The sequence below is a fragment of the Mesocricetus auratus genome, unplaced genomic scaffold, assembly GCF_017639785.1.
Source record: "Mesocricetus auratus isolate SY011 unplaced genomic scaffold, BCM_Maur_2.0 Super-Scaffold_6730, whole genome shotgun sequence".
Lineage (NCBI taxonomy): Eukaryota > Metazoa > Chordata > Mammalia > Rodentia > Cricetidae > Mesocricetus > Mesocricetus auratus.
Window position 1 is genome coordinate 50,202,663 of NW_024429184.1, and position 19,945 is coordinate 50,222,607.

Sequence of the window (19,945 nt, forward strand, 5' to 3'; positions counted from 1 at the left end):
ATCTAAATACATATAGTTTAATTTTCCGTTAACCAAGTGGCATCATTGAAATGGGAATCCTTGCTCAACATTTCTCTTAGTGCTTTTGCAGTGGAATGATGAAACATATCCACTAGAGTACCAATAAATTGGATGATAGAGATCTCAACAGCCTGGAACAACTTGCTCAATCTAACTAAAGTGAATTTTAGAGAGACAGATGCAACGTCAGCACTTAAAAAGAAAAGCACAAAATTACATGAAATGGGACTTATGGCTTAACTGTAGGGTAGTTTTTCTTTCTTTTTCCAAAGTGCTTGTTTAAAATATAATAAAGCAAAACCTGAAAGTTCTATGAAGTTACTTTTGTCTTCATTTTTTAGTCTCAACCACATTTTGCATTTGTTAATAATAATGCATGCACAGTAATCAAGGACTGAATATAACCTAATTTGAATACAGTTATAGACACTGAGGAACTGATGTAGAAACAGGAGACAAAAATCCAGTGAAAAACTATAGCCACCCACCATAGGACATTGTAGTAATCTGAATGAAAATGAACCCATAGGATCCAGAGAAGCATTATTTGAAAGGATTAGGAGATGTGGCCTGGCAGTAGTAAGTGTGATCCTTGAGGAATTATGCTCTGGGGTTGGGCTTTGGGATTTCAAATGCCTAGTCAGACCCGGTCACTCTCTCTGTCTCTGTCTCAGTCTCTCTCTCTCTCTCTCTCTCTCTTTCTCTCTGTCTCTGTCTCTCTTCTTGCTGCCTGTTGTTGATACAGATGTAAAACTCTCAGCTGCTTCTCCAGCACCATGTTGGTCTATGTACCAGCATGCTTCCTGCATGATAATAATGGCCTAAACCTCTGAACTTCAAAGTCAACCCAATTAAATGCTTTCCTTTAAAAGAGTTGTCATGGCCATCGTATCTCTTCACAGCAATAAAACCCTAACTAAGACAGACAATAAAGTAATTCGATTGTCCAGATAAGAGAACTACATTTGCAATTCTGAGAAAATAGGCATGAGAGGTTCAAAAACAGTGTAACTAAATAAGCTGAACCAATTTGTATTTGGAATAATACTGGAGTATAATGTCTATTGATATGGGTTTGACTAGTGGTATCATATTTACTAGTGGCCTATCTTGATAAAAGTCAGTAGCTAATATAATATCAAGTTATTGATCTATCGCAGAGAATGGAAATAAAAACCCAATAAGTAGCATCCATACACTTGAATGAAGGTGTATGTGTGATGTGTGTGATGTGGGAGATGGTCAGGAAGACAGATTACTCATTGTGTTGGCAACAGACTCATTATCTGGAAGAGCAGCAGTCGTTCTTAACCATGAAACAATCTCTCCAGTCTTGTGGAATGATTATTGCTGTGGTTGGAATGTAAATGTCCCTTTTAAAAGCTCATGTATTGAATCCATCATTCCTAGCTGGTAGTGTTTTAAGAAGGAACTGGATCATGAGGATGCCAACTTCATAGATGTGTGAATCTGCTTAAGTTATATGGGGTGGACTATTAGATTGTGGGGTCTATTTGGAGGAAATAAATTTCATACATGTTGTGGGATGGTGTTTCTTACTTACCTATAAAGAGCAGACAATGGCCTCTTGTTTCCAGGCTTTGGTCGGTATGGTTTGGGTTCCCCTGCCATGTTAATATCTGAAAATATAAAATAGCATTGTTTAAAATAGCAATGATAAACCATTTGAAAGCATTATATCTACCTTGGAATTTTTATTTTTCTATTTACTTGTGCAAATCTTTTTACAATTATTTATTAAACAATTTATACTGTGTGTCTATGTGTGGCATTTTTTATGTGGTGCTTGTACTTGTTAGTGTGCATGTAAGCACATACATAGGAATACAGGTGTGCACGTACATGGAATTCCGAGATCCACATCTGGTGTTCTCTCTTGATTTAAGCTTTACTTTTTTTTTTTTTTTTTTGGTTTTTCGAGACAGGGTTTCTCTGTATTGTTTTGGAGGCTGCTATCGGTCCAGCCCAGCCTCGAACTCACAGAGATCCGCCTGCCTCTGCCTCCCTAGTGCTGGGATTAAAGGCATGCGCCACCACCGATCGGCTTAAGCTTTACTTTTTTGAGACAGGGTCTCTTACTGAACATGAGGTATGAAGTTTATCAGTTAGGGAAGGTAGTCTGGCTAATTAGCTTCACAGATCCTTTGCACCAGTGAACAATTATGGGAACATTCCTACATGCCCAGGCCTTTCATGTGGGTTCTGAGAAATCAAACTCAGATTTCCATGTTTCTGTGGCAGACACTTTACCATTTAAGCAATTTCTTCATTCCTCCTTATACAAATCTTATATGCCATTCTCTGTAAAATATATGGAAACCTGTCCTTTACATGAGACACTGTGGGGATTGTCATATCCACACACAAAAGCAAATTAAACTCCATCTTGTCTGGATTTCATACCCTACTAGGGATATTTAGCTACTAGGAAAGAATTGAAGCAAATAAAAATATATAACATATTATGATGTGGAAGTCCTGTGTCAATAAAGCACTGTTGGGTCAATAGGAATCTAGATAGGTGGGACTAGGAGTCCAGGAGGACTCTGGGTAGGAGAAACACAGAGCGTCAAGATGTAACGCCATGGGGTAGGAAGCCCGGAACTATTCTCTGGTAAGAAAAATACTTAGATTAACAGTTATGGGGTAATTACTTAAGTCAGAGCTAGCCAGTAAGAAACAAGCAAGGCCAACAGCTTCATAATTAATATAGCCTCCTGTGTGTTTATTTGGGACTGACGCGGCTCTGGAACCAGGCAGGCAGGAAGGATTCTCTCAAGAAAAAGGCTTCCTTTTACAATATTAGAATATGGTATATTGTGGAAAAAGTGTTGAACAATGAGAGAAGAATCAAGGTGTATGATGAAAACAAAGATAATGAAATCCCTTCTGATTTTTTTTAATTATTTGAGACTTCTCAATAATAATTATTGTATTTGTAGGGTATATAGCTGTGTTCCTAAAATTACTCATTTCCATCATTATGTTATCACAATGTTTACTATATTTTCTGAGGAAAAATGAAATAAAATTAGTTTCTCAGCATAAATTTAATGATATATATTTCCAAGGTGGTCACATCCTGACTATATGAACTGAAAATGTGACTGAGCTTGACAAGACAATAGTGCATGGAATTGCCAATCTTGTGCTTAAAAGGAATGCTCAGCTTTTAAGAAATTAGAAATTTAGCTTTTAAAGAGAGTCTTACACAGCTCAGGATGTCCACAAATTCATGGTACCCTGTATCAGGTTCCAGTGTTTACTATAATTTGTCACCACTATAGACTTTTTAATGAAAACTCTTGTAATAATTAGGTATTTAAAAAGCTATTATAAAGTAGAATTCCTACTTTCCACTCTTAAAAACACTAATATTTAAATTTGAAAGCTAAAATATGTAAAGTTTAAGTGATAAGGAAATGAAAATTCATTTATGAGCTCAAAATATGAAATGATGATCTTAAACCAGACAGAAAAATAACTCTGGCCTGAAAACAAAACATTTATGAATTATATTGCATTGAATTATGAATTTTTCCTCATCAAAAGTTAAGTAAAGACCACTGAAAAAAGAAAAATTCTTTGACAAAGTATTTGTTTCTTGAGTATATAAATATATCATCTTCATGAAAGGAAAATGAGTCAAAACACCAAAAATAAATTTGGTAAAAACTTTACTTTATAGAAGAAAGATGTGATAAAATTTTTCATTTTCATCAGTACTTGGAGATGTAAGTTAATACGGGTTACTGAGTTCCCATTTTAGATAGATAACATCAAGTGTTGACTAGGTTTTGGAGCAAGTGGAATGTATATGCAATGTAGGTATTGGTATAAATTAGTTAGGCTACTTGAGACACATTTTTCAGTTTTAAATAAAGTTTAGTGTTTATCGTTGAATCATCAGTTATAGAAATTGATCCAGCGATCCACAGCCAAGTACTGTGTTGTGTTCCAGGAGTCTTGTTGAAGAAAGGCATGAGGGATTGAATGAGTCATAGGGTTCAAGAAAGAACCCTGGAAGCTCGGGGATTCTGGATAAGCAGTTAAGGAGTCTGTATGGAACTTACCTAGGCCCTCTGCATGTGAGTGACAGTTGTGTAGGTTGGTTGGTTTGTGGGGCTCCTAACAGTGAGATCAAGATTTGTCCCTGGCACTTGAGTTGGTTTTAGGGAAATTATTCCCCATGCTGGAATGACCCGCCCAGCTTCGATGCAATGGGGGAAATTAGGAGTGCTTCAATTTGATATGACATGCTTTTTTGACTCCTATGGGAGGACTGCCTCTTTGTGAATGGAGTCAGAGGAGTGGATGGAGGTGAGTAGATGGAGATGGGGAAAGGGAACAATGGGAGAAGATAAGGGAGGGGGAAACTGTGGTTGGTATATAAAGTAGATGAAAAATTAATATAAACAAATTGAATCATGAATATGCATATGTGTAACATGTGACTTGAGTGTTCATCATGATACGCTTACAGGTAACAGGATAAATGCTTTGTGCAATTTTGGAAAAGGCATAATCTGCAGTAGAAAAGTAAAGAGAGGTGGAGAGAGGACGAGAACTGAAAGCGACAGCATTGCTCTGTTGCTGTACCCTAGATTCACAGCACTGAACAAATTTAATGTCACGGAAGAACATTGACAATGTAAGCTTTGCATTTAAATTAAGATCCAAATTGAAGGACTACTTAGGAAAAAATTGTATGTAATTAGACTAATAGAAAGAAAGTGGAGGTAAAGAATGTATTCACCAAAGGATTACCTCTAAATGAGTGTTTGGGAAGTACATGAAGAACTTGGAGATCAAACTACAGAGCCTTGATAGAGAGAACATGTATTAGCATCCCAAAATTATTCTTTTCAGAAAATGTTTTATATATTTTTTGGTGGATAAACAATTAAAAAGAAGTTGAGAATAACAATGACAATATATGTGTTATTGCATACCTGGTTCAGAACCAGCAGGGCTTAGGGAACAAGTACACTGAAGGGAGGTTGAGAGCTAGTATATAGGTTGTGGGGAGAGGATGAAACATTAGAGGTGAAATATTGAGTATGAGGAAACAATTAGAAATCCATGTTAAAACTTCAAATTTGATTTGAATTGGCTATAATATACGATACCCAATTGAGAATAAAACAAACAGGTAGCAAGTCTTGTATGATTTGAAATAAGGCACTGTGAGTGTTGAGGCTGTTTATTATTGCTTCTATGTGTTATAGTTGGAAAAATATAAGTGAAAAACCGTTATGATAGCAGAGACTGCTTGTTTGTGTAAATGTGATATGCATTATATCTTTATATTTTAGATATCTTGATTTATAAAAGGAAAACATAAGGTAATCTTCATAAGTAAATAAAAAACGAGACAAATCTGTCAATGGATAATATTGTCAGTATCCTCAAATTTTTCATAATGTGCTGTCAGTGGTTGTGAAAATACTCGTAAGAGTTGACAACATATTAAAATCAGAGGAAGCCTTTCATGACAAGCTGCTAAATTTGTATTTCCAGACATTATTAGCTTCCTATCAAAGGTATTAAAAATGGATATGAGAACCTGGAGGGTTGGCCCAGTACCTAAGAGCATGTGTTGCTTTTGCAGGGTTTTAGGTTTGATTCCTAGCACCCACAGGGCAGCTCATAACCATTGGTAACTCCAGTACCTAGTGATGTTGAATCTCTTCTGACTTCTGGGAGCAGCAACATGTACATGATGTGCACCCAAAGTGCTTATAATGCATTCATACACAAAGAAGAACAAAAGAATAAATTTAAAAATTTAAAAATTTCACAAGAGTCCTTGGTTTCTTCTTAGCACACAACAGTCCTTGAATACAGAATTTTCCTTCAACTACATAAAATTTATATTTAAATATGCATATGTGTATGTCTGCAGTGCTTTGTTGACCCTCACCCAAAGTTTGGTTTATGGACAGATAACTCCATCTCTGTTCATCGTGATGAAAACAAAGACTTGGCAGAGCAGAGATGAACTTGTCTTTTCTTGAAATGACTTGTAGAGTTAGCAGATTTGGTGATGTTATGAGAACAACCAAGCTTTGTTGGAAGCCAAAGATTAAATTCTGATGCATCAAGAGCTATTGTTCTGAAAGGGACCATGCAAAAGAGCAAATGGCATCCTGGCACTGTTGCAGAGACCCCATGTTTGCTCTGGCAATGTGCAAGTTACACACAGGCAAGGTCTGTGGAAGGCTGATGAAACTTCAATTTACATTCATTCTCCTAGGCTAGGGACTTTGGAGTAAAACATCTAATCATAGAAAAACATAAAAGGCAATTTCTTAGGCTATTGAGTTAAAAAATCTTCTAACTAATAAGTAAAAATTTTCTCAGTATGTCTGACATCTTAAAAAGCAGACACTGTCATCTAGAGAGTTCATGTTTTAGAGTCATGCTTTTGAGGTACACATATATATTTTAAAATTTGCAAAAGTAAAAATTAAAACAAAACCACACGCAAAATATTTTCTGTAAGTTTATGATTTTATGTTTAAAAGCATTTATTGTAAGTATCTTTTAGAAAGGATGTGTGTTTAGTAATTATCAGGAAATTGTTTTGGCATATATTTTGCAATTCCCATTTCAGTTTCTGGCTATTGAGTTTAAGTATATTAGTGAAAATTATTGGGTATCAGACTCTGATTTTCTAGCTACTTAAATCATATTCTCCTGAAAAGTACTGGTAAAATCTGGTAACCTTTGTGTATGTGTGGTAATGAGACCAGTTTGGGTGCATTGCACACACTCTTGTTGATATCCTCTCTTTCCATCCCTCTCAAGGGAGAGGAAGCAGAAGGGAACTCAAGCTTTTCTTCTTTTTAGGAAATGGGGAAAGACAGTTCATCCTTACCTGGAAATGGGGTGTTATCAAATTTTGTCATAAGATGAATCCCTATAAGCATTTACAAGCATTTACTAAGTATCCAACAGAGTTGAAGTGCACCATTTAAATGTAATTTTGATTTACTTATTGGTGTTATTAGTTCAAATTAACATGAGAAAGCTGATGAAGTGAAGCTATGCTCCAAAATCTTATTGATGATGTTTTAGACTCAAACAATTTAATCATGTCCTGATGGGCTAGTTACAACTATACCTTCCATAGTAAGCTAAGCGGCACCGTACATTAGCTATTCTAAAATTCCATTTTTTATTTGAACTAAATAAGCAAAACCATGATACCATGGCAAAAATCGAGGTAAGGCTATGAAACTGAAAAGTCAATGAGCTGAAACTAGATTGTCTTGAGGCAAATGAGACAGATTTTACTCTGAAGTGTCTCTCAGAAGCAAAAAGCAAAACAGGAAGAGACATTCATCTGAAAACCCTTAGTAGAAAAAAAATCCCTACGACTTCTATTACTTCCTGGGGCTGAAGCTGAGAAGATTCTCCAACATTATACCTCATAAATACATGAATTGTCACTTTGGGCAACAACTTAATTTTATCACACGGTTTTCATTGCAGTGACTACTGTTTATTCCTTTGACTATGAACTTTTGAAGAGCTGTCACCATTTCACCCAACTTAGCTCTTCTGTACCTGCACAGTGTTTTGCCCAATCAATGTTCAGCAATTTTATTGTTAATATAATGTATACAGGCCAGAGGATATATCTTGTGTGGAGCCTATACTTCTAAGTAAGCTATATTAACACATTTAGTTAAGTGATAGTGACTTGAATCATGTTTTGATGATGCAGTTAAGTAGGTTGTCAAATTAATTGGTCAATTTAAAATAGGTTAGAAAAGTGCCATATTATCTATTCCACACATGTTTAATTCAAATGTTCTAATGCACTTGGAAGGATCTAGAATATTTTTTAACAGAACAACTTGTTCACATTTAGTATAGCACATCTCTCTCCTCTTCCTGGTTTATAATATATCTGGACAAATTTAGATTTATTTATTTGCCAAAGATTCCAATTGAAACACCCTGATTTTAAAGGTTAGTATAATCTTTTAAATCATATATTATTTGACTAATCTAGTAACTGGCAATTCGTAACTATCTGATAACACTTTCTATGTATTTAACCTTGGAGTAGGAGACACATCTAATGTAACAGGATATTTAAATTGACAATGCTGCCTTCTAAATTAACAACAATGTTTTTCTGAGAAGTTACTTAAAAAGAAAATCTTTATTCTGAGAGTTATTTCCCTCCTCTCTCCTAGGTTTAAATAGATATCTAAATAATTCAGTTATGGCATATAGACTGCCAAGAGTAGTCATTCAGAGTATTTTATTGTTCACATTTAGAAGATTTAAGGACTCATTGCCATTCAGTTAAATGAAAACTCAGGAGATAAAGAAAATTCTCTGTTATGTTTGACAAGGGAATTAATATAACCATAGAATACCCAAGAATAAGCCTATACCACTAAAGCGCCCTTCTTTTCAGTCATTAGTTCTGATCTCAAGAACACTGTGAAATAGGGTAGCAATGATCATTCTCTTTTTATACATATGATGTTTAAGTACTGAGATTTCAATGCCTTATCTCTGGTTAGTATAAGCATTTTTATTACTGAGCACATCCCATGTTCAAAGCATTTAGCTATCTGAAAAGAACACAGTGTGTTCCTGCAATGAGAGGGTTAGCCTTGATAGGTGCTTCACTTGACTTACAGAATTTTCCTTTGCTTCCTGCATCACATTGCTCTTGGCCAGATTTGGGAAGTCACACTTTCAAGACCACTGAAATCCTGGTTTCCTGGTGGAAAGCTGCCTGCTGAGCAATGTGTTCTGAGTTGGAGGAGTCTATTACTATAAGGTGAGTGGGCATACGCTTAGGGAGGTCTTCAGGTAGACATGGTAGCACCTCGGTGAGAAGCACTCAGGGCTTCCCAGAGTGCTGCCTGAGATTAACTAGCCAGGTGGGTTTATGACCCTAAAGTTCTCTTGATCTGCACAGAAGGCTTGTTACTCAGAGGGGGGAAATGCACCGTTCTTGAAAATGCTAAGTACAGTTATCCTGTGCTAGATAATGCCAAGCATTTTGAGCCGAAAGCTGAGAGTAAAAGCAATTTTGTATTGCAAAAGTAAATGGCTTCCTAATCTTGTTGTTTTTCTGTTCCCAGAATCAAAGCTAGTTTTAACATTTGAAATATGTCCTTAATAGTATGTTAAAATATTCACTGTTATGAGAGTGAAACTGTAGTCTAATTTTACTGGGCAGCCACTGAATTGTGACCACTTTAATGAGCCTGCGGACCTACTTTCATAAATTAGTTCTGACACAGCACTATGGCGTGTTGGCCTCTGGTTATTAGAATGCTAATGCAAAGATCACTGGCTGGCCGGAAGCCCATTTGTTACCAGAGAATGCTCTGTGCTCTGGGGTCTGCCTACAAGGACAAATAAGAGTGGAAACTGGAGCTTTTTCCTAATCACCTTCTAAGTCTCATTCTTGTATTTCACTTACTGAGACTCAAACTGATTTCTTATCTAAGACAAAGTTTTTTTTAAAAAGGTACATTCTTCCAAGACCCTTTGTGAGTTACTATATTTTTCTAGATTTTACATAAAGAATTGCTCTTTAACTTATTTTTATAAGAATTGCATACGTGAGTACTGTATTTACATCAATTACATGGTAGTGTTGTTGGAGCGAGGAGATGATGTTTCCCTCCAGAACCACAATCTAACAGAAACCCCAGTGCTAAGGCATTTGAAACTTTTCTTCAAGTAGTTCTTCATTGTGGGGAATTCTTTGCCATTGCCTATGGTTGCCACACTGAATTTGAAGGTAAGATTCTATTTCAGAAGACACCAAGAGCTGTGGGCACAGGATTTGAAGGAACTGAGTCGGAACTTATCTAGAAGACTCTTGCCTAAAAGCCAGGGGTGCTTTGCAAGCTTCCAAGAGAGAAAAGCAATGAACAGTCCCACCCAGTTGTATAGCTTATGAATCACAATGACAGGTTTTGCAAGATACGACAGTGTGACAACAATGACACTGTAATCTCAGGGTATGAAATGATGACTACTTGGACTTAAGGCCCACTCAGTAGGAGGGAATCCATACTTTTTACCATAAACTTAATTAAGAACCTATAGCTGGTGAGGTCATAAGCCTGGAGGAGAACTCACACTGCCATTTTTTTCTAAATCAATATAATTTCTAACAGTATTCTAAATATTATCTTCATATATGCAGGTAAGTGTAGCTCTCACCCCCTTCATAAGGAGGTTCTTCTTGCAGCAGATGGAGGCTATTGCAGAGCTCCACAATTGGGCAGAGAATAAGTAACCATGAGTGTCCAACCACAATTGAGACATTTAAAATTTAACATTTATATGAAGAATTAAAGCAATTAATAGTAACTGTTGAATACAGGAAGCATGTTGTGAGCTGGAGAAAGCATGAGGTCAATAAATGTTATTATGAGAGTGGCACAGAGTAGCAATGAACCAGTTGTTACCTTACACACTTGATGACTCATTGAAGATGTCACCTTCACATCCCCTGAGCACCATGCTTCATTCTCTGGATAAAAATGTTTTACAGGGTACCTTTTTGACCCATGAGATGATTACCTTCAAGATATCAATTCTAAACAGATATTCACGAACCATCTCTCTCTCTCTCTCTCTCTTTTTTTTTTTTTTTTTTTTTTTTGGTTTTACGAGACAGGGTTTCTCTGTATTGTTTTGGAGGCTGTTGGTCCTGCCCGGCCTTGAACTCACAGAGATCCGCCTGCCTCTGCCTCCCGAGTGCTGGGATTAAAGGCGTGCGCCACCACGGCCCGGCTTAACCATTTCTCTTAATGGTGAGAAAGTTTGATCTATTAACTGAGTAGAGGACACAACTTTGTGCCCTTCCTTTTCCTTGATCTGCTTTTCTATCAAAGCTCTATGTGTCAAAATGCCTTACATTTGTCGAAAAACATGGTGACATGAAACTTGCAACTCTTGAACTTTAGCATGAGTTTAATCAATTGCTGTTCCACCTTAAAGTTACTTAACAGAGAACACAGCATGTTTTCATACAAACCGTAAAGCAAGTACCAAATAGTCACAATTATAAAAGTAGAGCATGCTTAATTATTAAGAAATGCAACTTGGTTAGCTATTTTCCATTTATTTTTCATTTTAATTTCATAAGTAGGTTTTCAGAAGAATTATTTTAATTCCATGAATATCTTTATTTCTACAGAATCTGAAATTAAGGATGACATTTTTATTGAGATCAATTCTCCAGAAATCAAGTTAATCAACCATGAAATTTAGTATAAATAATTTCTATTGGTACTCTGAATATGTTTGGGACTTTAACCTCATAGCATCTGTGGTAATCTTCTGGAGACTTGCACATGAGTGGCCAAAAAATGTCATTTCACTGTAAATTGAGGAGGCCTCATGGGGCCCCACTACTGCTGACAGACTTTTTTGATTGACTGCTGGAAGAATAGGGAGTGATTTTCTTCAGTGGTATGGCAACTGATAGATTGCTCATGGTCCAGTAAAAGAGCCATTACCTATGCTCATGCAAACAAGCGTAATTAAACTCAGTAGTGCATACACACAAACCCACACTTGTGCAGATATACACACTCACACACACACTCATACACAAGCTCATAACACACATACATATATTCACATACTACACACACACACATTTATTCAAACATTCACTAACAAACACAGGCACACAGATACATTTGTATATGGTCATGCTCAAATACACACACACATACACACACAAAACATACAAACAAACAGGTTAACTAACAAAGTATGAAGGGTATTGTTGAGAAGAAAAAGGGGTTTCTCTTGGAGAGGGATGGTGTTGAGAGAAGGTTTTGGTAAACAAAATTTGTTATACACATGAAATAAAATGTGAAGAAGTAAAATATTAGATATATTCTTAGTGAGTTAGGGATAAATAATAGAAACTGCTATGATAATTAGTAATATAACTATCTGTATAAAAACCAACTTGGTTATGAACAGTGTGTAGTGAAACACAATGAGACCCTGTCTAAAAACAACAACCTTAATTTTGTCTTACGTTCATCAAATACATTTAGCAGCTCTGATTTTCCAGCATGCACCACAATTATTTGTTTTCAGATATAAATATAACTATTTAAATTGCATTCAATAAAAAATCTGGATTTAATTGGGAACATTGAAATTTTCACATTAATGAAACAGAGATCTCAATGTGAATGTTTTCTCACTGTTCATATCTTTTCATGTATGAACATATGTATTTTCCCACCTAGGTTCTTATTTATGTCTCCAAATAACTATTTACAGCACTTCAATTGATGTGTTGGGCATTTATTATTTACAAATGTAATACTAAGATCAGTTTTAGAGGCCAAATATATTTTCTGCAGAGTAGTGCACAACCCTGCCACAGCACTTAGCAAACATACACCATCTTTATTATGCAAAAGCTGTCAGAAATGTGACATCCAGGTTCTACACATGTCACAATCAACCATTATTGGGTTCTGACAAGATGCTAGGTGTTTGAAATAAACATTTCAGACAGAATCTGAAGCTCTGGAATAACACATTTCCTTTAATTACTTGTTATTATTATTATTTTATTACATTTTAGTTGATGGTTGTTAGACAGTTTCCTACATTTATGTAAAGAATTTTAGTTACATTTTCTCATTGCCCTCTTTGTCTCTACTGGAGTTCTTTCTCGCAACAACCCCCTCCCACCTTCATTTGTGCTTTTTGTATTTAGCCTGTGGAATTTAATTGCAATTTCTTGCCTTAGCATATGTGGGAAGTTCACTTGAACAAGGCCAATTCATCCATGACTAAACCACTGAAAATAGTGAGACTCTTTCCCCAACAATCTTCCACTGTCAATATTATCCTCTTAGGGAAGGGTGGGTCCTGAGAGCCCTCTACCATCCCATGTGTTATTGAGTCTTGTAAAGTGAGTTCATGAGTGTACTGGAAATGCCATGTTCAGAAGATGTCTTTTTTGCTGCATATCTCAACAGTCTTACTCAAGTACAGTTTAAAGTCTAAAATTTTAAAGCATTTTGCAATGAATAAATTCAGAAGTCTGGGTGGGGGGGAAGTTTTCAGGGACATTCTTGTAACTCTTTTACTAAAAGGTTAGAATATAATAATGCCAGCTTAATCCCCTGTTTGAAGATTATAATAGTTGCTTCTATGTATTTATCATTTAATAGTGTTGGCATCTTCAAACAGGCACACAAATGTTGAAGAACTTTGTACTTGCTATTGGTTTTTCTTTAAAGGAAATGAGAAATACTATATTATTTGCATGAGATATTACTAAAAAGAAGTATTTATCAATATTATGATCTCTTCTCTCTCTCTCTCTCTCTCTCTCTCTCTCTCTCTCTATCTATCTATCTATCTATCTATCTATCTATCTCTCTTTGGCTTTTCAAGACAGGGTTTCTCTGTGGCTTTGGAGGCTGTCCTGGAACTAGTTCTTGTAGACCAGCCTGGTATCGAACTCACAGTGATACGCCTGCCTCTGCCGCCTAAGTGCTGGGATTAAAGGCGTGCACCATCACTGCCCAGCTAATATTGTGAACTCTTATTAGATTCTTTAGATTAACCATCATTTTATTTTAAAATACACATTGCTTATAAAATATGAAAATCTATTGCCAAGTGACCAAGTATTTTGCATTTTTTTTCTATTTTTGACTAGATCAGGTTTATTTTGTCAATGGGCATGTGTAAACCAGAAAGTCATTAATTTAAACCTTAAATCAATAATTAATTAATAGCTTGAGACAGAGTTCCATGTATTCCAGATTCTCCTTTAATTTCAGGTCTACTTGTCTCTTTTCCTTAATGTTTGTAATCACAACATTCAGAATTATTCAGAATTTCAAGAGATGGCTCGAGTTTAAAGAGCTAAGAGGGAAAGGAGTACCAGTATTCCTCGAGGAAGGAGAGCAATAAACACAATATGTCCCCAAATAAAGAACCAAACTGAAATAAGGATTAGGACATGTAAGATTCAGTCAGGTAATATTCCCCCAAAGGAGCTGCCGAGTCATACATGGAGATCTCAACATGTTGCTCTCTGTGTCCCTACCACATGTTTAGCTACTTCTTCCTTCTTACCATCATTCCCTTACTTTTGTAGCTACAATAAACTGTTAAAAGATTATAGAATGTGCTTTTCACTATATTTTAGACATTTGTCTCTCCACTGGTTTAGTCTCCCCCTTGATCATTCATGAATCAATTTATTTATCTTTCACTGATCTTTTGCTGTTATTTCCTCACTGCATATTAACGCCAGCTATTAGTTCTGCCAATTCCTCACTCAACCTCAGGATTTAATCTTTTTAATTCAAAGCCTTTATCTCCTCCTGATGCATGGTCATATGCTATATTTACTGCCTTTTGTTTATTGTTATGACATCTGCTTCCTGCCCAAGGGGAGGCAATGATCTTTGATTTATTCATAAATACATTAAAATATCTAGGTTAGATCACCAGTAACTATAATAGTATTTGGCTTGGATATGGGGAACAATAAGTATCGAGCTTGTGATTAAGTTAATCTGTAGCAACGCAGCTGAGTTTTTAGGCATTAACAAAAGCACTGATAGATTATTTTAATATCCATAATGGTATAATTAGTGATTTTGTGTTTAGTTATTTTTATTAAGGTTACTTCTTTTATATACTATGTGAGGGTTTTTGTTTGTCTGTTTTTGAAACAAAGTATTACTGGGTAGTTCTGACTGGTCTAAAATTCCTACACAGGCCATATTGTTTACAAACTCATAGAGATCTATCTAATTCTGTCTCCTGAATGCCAAGATTAAAAGCATGTATGATCTTATTTTACTTTGGTAAGAAGTATGAACAATTTATTTTTTTATTTCTGATTTTCATAAACGCTAGCACGTATTTTTGGTATTGCCTTTTATCATTAGTCATCTTGATACTGTGGACACTTGCAACACTTTACAACATTGAGTTGTAAAGACATTTTAATTAAAAGAAAAGTACTTCTGCTTATAGTGAGCCTAGTTTACAAAGTGAAAGTTTTCTTAATTTTACATTGAAATGTGCAAATATTTGCATTGGTATTATGATTTAAATGGCTTTCACTCTCCTTTGGAAATAAGACAAATTTAGCAAAATTGTCTGAACATTCTTCTCTCTTGGAAGCTGTAGGTACCTTCTAATCATCAGCTTTAATAATTTCACTCTTCTCTGCTGTAGAGAAGTAAGAAATGAAGTAGAAGATTTTTGCTGTCCAATCAAGAGACTTTTCTTACAGCATTAATAATATACTTTAAGAATCAACAACTATCTGAGAAAAACATCTATTTTCAATAAAAGGAACAAAGAAAAATTAGAATCAATAAAAGATGTATTACAAGTAAGAGGAACATGACAAAGGGTTAAGGGTTTTAAGAGATTAGCTTGTTCATGAGTATATAAAAAATTTAAAACATAATAAACTTAAAAATGAAATTGTTTTAAAAAGAATAAATCTCACATTTTTGGAGCTTTGATTGTTTATTTTTGCAACAATAAGTTCATCTTTTACTTTATGAGATTTTTTTTAGTTATGAATATTTTCTTAATAAGATTTGAGAGTAGAAGAACTGACTCTGCAGCTCAAGACATTTGTCATCAAGTTTCATCCCCAGGACCCACATGGCCAAAGGAAAGAAGTGACATCTGTGGTGGTTTGAAACAAAATGTCCTCCATATTCTCACAGGGAGTGGTAATGTCATCAACTGTGACCCTCTGGAGTAGGTGTTTCATTTTTGGAGGATGTGAGTCAGTGGGATGTGGGTTTTGAGGTCTCAGATGCTCAAGCCATGCTTAGTGTGATTGTACTTTCCTGCTGCTGGCTGTCAATCCGTATGTAGAAGTTCCAGCTACTTCTCCAGCATCCTGCATAGGACTGTTAGTATTTAAGCATCTGTATTGGCCTGCCTTTGGAATTATGACTAGATACACCCTCAACTGATGCCATCAAAAGCACCACCTGTGCCTTCAATATTGTCTGTTCTCTCTCTCTCTCTCTCTCTCTCTCTCTCTCTCTCTCTCTCTCTCTCTCTCTCTCCCTCCCTCCTTTCCTCCCTCCCCCTCGCTCTGTCTTTCTCTCCCTCCCTAACTCCTTGTCTCACTCCCCCCTCTCTTCCTGTCTGTCTGTCTGTCTGTCTGTCTCTTTCTCTGTCTCCCAGCCTCTTTCCTGGCTACCATTTCTCCTGTACCCAGAGACACTTACCTGTCTGCTTTTCACAGTACTTTTCCGGTAATAAAAAAGCCCTCTGCTTGAACTCTGTCCCATGGCATATTTCTCTCTCAAGCTACATTTTTAAAGTTACAACAATGACAATGGACCAAACCTTTGAATTGTAAGCCAGCCCCAATAATTGTTTCCCTTTATAAGAGTTACTTTGGCCATGGTGTCTCTTCGCCACAATAGAAACCCTAAGACACTGCCCAAAGCTGTCCTACCTCCTCCACTGATATGTTACAGATATTTCTGACTGCAGTGATACATTCTTTAAACTACAACAATCAAACCACATTTGAGAAGGAATTTTATGTTGTAATCCTTGCCATCTGTATTGACTGAGAGTCAAAAGCTGGGCTGTTTCACTCCATGGGATTCTGAAACAAGAGCAGTAACCTTGCAGCCTGATTTAGTGTTGATTGGATTTAAGTGAAAATTCACACGGACCAGGACCCAAGAGAGAAAGCATGGAGCAAGTGTGGCTATGAATGAGTGCAAGTGTGAAAACATGTTTAGTGAGTACATGTGCAACTCCATATAGGTCACATTTACAGAGGCATGGCATCCATTACTCATGACCTACTAGATATTTACTATTACGTAGTAAAATATAAATTTTTGATTGCTCAAATTTACAATCATTATCTTTAATGAAGTTATTACACAAAATTGGAACTACAGAGAGAAAACTGCTGAGTATAGCCTGTACCATTTGAATGAATGATGATCACATTTCTCTAAAGAAAAAGATGATTGAACCATTCACTGTTTAAATATTTCTTCGTTTTCAAACATTTAACTTCCAGTATGTAGGAGTTTTTTTCCAGTACCACCGTGCAGATTGGATATGTATGCACCATACTCCATTATGTTCCGGCACAATGAAGAAGTATTGCCTTGCACAACCTCCTATGTACCTTAGTTAGCTCTTCTTCTTCTTCTTTTTTTTTTTTTTTTCTGAGACAGGGTTTCTCTGTATTGTTTCGGAGGCTATCGGTCCAGCCTGGCCTCGAACTCACAGAGATCCGCCTGCCTCTGCCTCCCGAGTACTGGGATTAAAGGCGTGCGCCACCATTGTCCGGCCCTAGTTAGCTCTTGATTGTTTATTACAGTTAACACAATATAAGCACATAGATACAGTGATTATTTCAAGAAAAGTCTGCATTTGTTCATTTCTGGCCAAATTATGAAGCATGGTTGAGAAAGGAGGTCACTGTTGATTCAAAAAGGCCTGGGTATCTTTGAAGTGGTGAGGTGGGACTCTGCTTCCCACACAGCCCATAACTTGATGGCAAGATTGGAAAGCTTAGATATGAAAAATTCAAGTTTCAGTTTTCAGAACTTCTTGAATATTTTTTATAACTATTTTCTATCCACAGCTGGTTGAACTATCAGATCGAGAAGCTGTGGAAACTTAGGGCACAGTGCATTTTATAGTCACTTATTACTGTGACCAGTTAAAATATGCACCCACAAAGTATGTGATACTCTTGGTGGGCAGATCAGTTCCTTGGAGAACTATAGATTTTTGTCCTTAGGAATATATTGCACTACATAGCAAAGGGAAATTAACCTAACTTCTGGAGCGTGGGACTAGTCTGAGTTACTGAAATAGACTCAAAGACAGTAACAAAAGTTAGGAAGAGGAAAGAAAAGGTCAGAGCACCACTATTGGCTTTGGCTTTTGGAAAAAGCACCCACTAGTGAGCAATTCCAGAAAACCCTAGATGCTTGAAAAGATAAGCAAACACACTGTCCTTTCTGTCCCTTCTGACAAGTTCAGTCCTAAAACCAGTTTCATTTCTTCTTAGAACCCTGCCTTGGTGCCATGCTCTATATTCTCTTCTCTCTGTCTCTCTGTCTCTGTCTCCCTCCATCACTCCCTCCTCTCTCTCTCTCCCTCCCTCCCTCCCTCCCTCCCTCTCTCTCTCTCTCCCTCCCTCTCTCCCTCCCTCCCTCCCTCTCAATCTCTCTCTCTCTCTCAATCTCTCTCTCTCTCTCTCTCTCTCTCTCTCTCTCTCTCTCTCTCTCTCTCTCTGTGTGTGTGTGTGTGTGTGTGTGTGTGTTTGCAGTGCCCACAGAGATCCAAAGAAGCAAGGTGTAACATCTCCTGGAACTGAATTATAGGTAGTTGTGAGCCTTCCCTCTATGTGTCTGCTGGAATTTTAACTTAGATTCTCTGGAAGATAAGAAAGAGCTATTAATGTGTGATCTATGTTCCAGACAACATTCACTATATTTAAGTTACTAAATTCATTTTTGTTTGCTGCAGAAGCAAGACAAACCTGATGCCATCTCCATCTTTAAGGAAAATGTAATTCACTACTACCAAAGTGTTGGCTGGAATCAACCATTCTTTTTTAAATGGATAGACTAGGACAGAAAACTGGATGGTAAGAAAATACTGAGACTCATGTAGGGTGCTCTTTTGTTTACCTTGGGTTTCCTATCCATGTAAGGGAGCTGGCTTTGCTGCAAAGAAGTCATATGGTAAATAAAAATCAAGGATGAAGGGAGAGAGATCCCCACCTGACAAATCTTTATGCAATTTCATCCCCATTGCATAACTGAGGTCACACTTGAAAGAGATAAACAAGAACCTATGAAGTGAATTCTGTCCTTAGATTCCTAGGCACATTATAGCTGGAATAGTAAATGTTGGGTTTATTTATACTCTGTGCTCTGTGATAACTCATTATGCACCAATAGACTAGTAACAGACTTGTCCTAAAGTTTTTATTTGCTTACTAAATAGAAACTTGCACCCAAAGCAAACACTGCTCATTAGAAGAGTATTATTCTTTTCCTCCATCTAAATTCTCATGTGGATGTGCACATAGAGATGAATAAATGTGATTAAACTTTAATTTCTCTGTGTTTTATGTTTTCTCATAAGTTTGCTTTCACCTGGAAATTTATTACAGAACAATGCATGAGCAAAACTGGGCTTAAGAAAGGGGTTTTCTCATTTGCTACATTAAAATATTTTTCAGACTTTAACTTGAAGTACAATAACTTTAGGATACCACATATATCCATAAAAAATAAAACAGCCATTTTCCTAAACTATGTCATAGGTTGAATTTGTTATGGACAGAAACTTTTTCTGCTATATTGTTGTTGGCTAAACAAGCATATGTACTACCTACAATATATTGCATGGTGCCATGCCTAAGCCTGCTCTTCATTTCCATATAATTATAGCAATATTTTGATAAAATAAGTACTCAAAATCTTTGAAATGCTGTATCAACAAATTTTTGCTTCTTGACAGCTGAAGTTTCACTTAGTTCATAATTCTTCCCTTCACATAAATACCTATAGGAGACACAAAGACTGCACATGTGGACAGAGGTTATCCCAAGAAAGTGAATGAATTTCTGTTTTTAAACATTGCCATAGAGAAAAGCTGTGCTTTGAAAGAGAGATGTTTTAATTATTTTTCTCTGTGAAGATGGTTCTAGTTTATACCTTTTGAAATTTACTGTCTGGGACATTAACTTTTCTATATTAGTGTGTCTCTATGTGTGCATGAGTGTATATATATGTGTGTGATCAAGCATATGGCATATGCCAAGGCATGTGTGTGGAGGTCAGGGAATGATCTGTAGGAGTTGGTTCTATCCTTC

General features: G+C 36.3%; 1 protein-coding gene across 5 annotated transcripts in view; it reads right to left on the reverse strand.

Moving 5' to 3' along the window:
• The window catches only part of Ralyl (RALY RNA binding protein like), a 637,542-nt gene that overhangs the window by 162,376 nt on the left and 455,221 nt on the right, over positions 1 to 19,945 (reverse strand). For all 5 annotated transcript variants that reach the window (XM_013110889.3, XM_040741381.1, XM_040741383.1 and 2 more), the window contains one exon: positions 1,586 to 1,661. In XM_013110889.3, the coding sequence (XP_012966343.1) occupies positions 1,586 to 1,661 (76 nt within the window). The remainder of the gene's footprint in view (positions 1 to 1,585; positions 1,662 to 19,945) is intronic.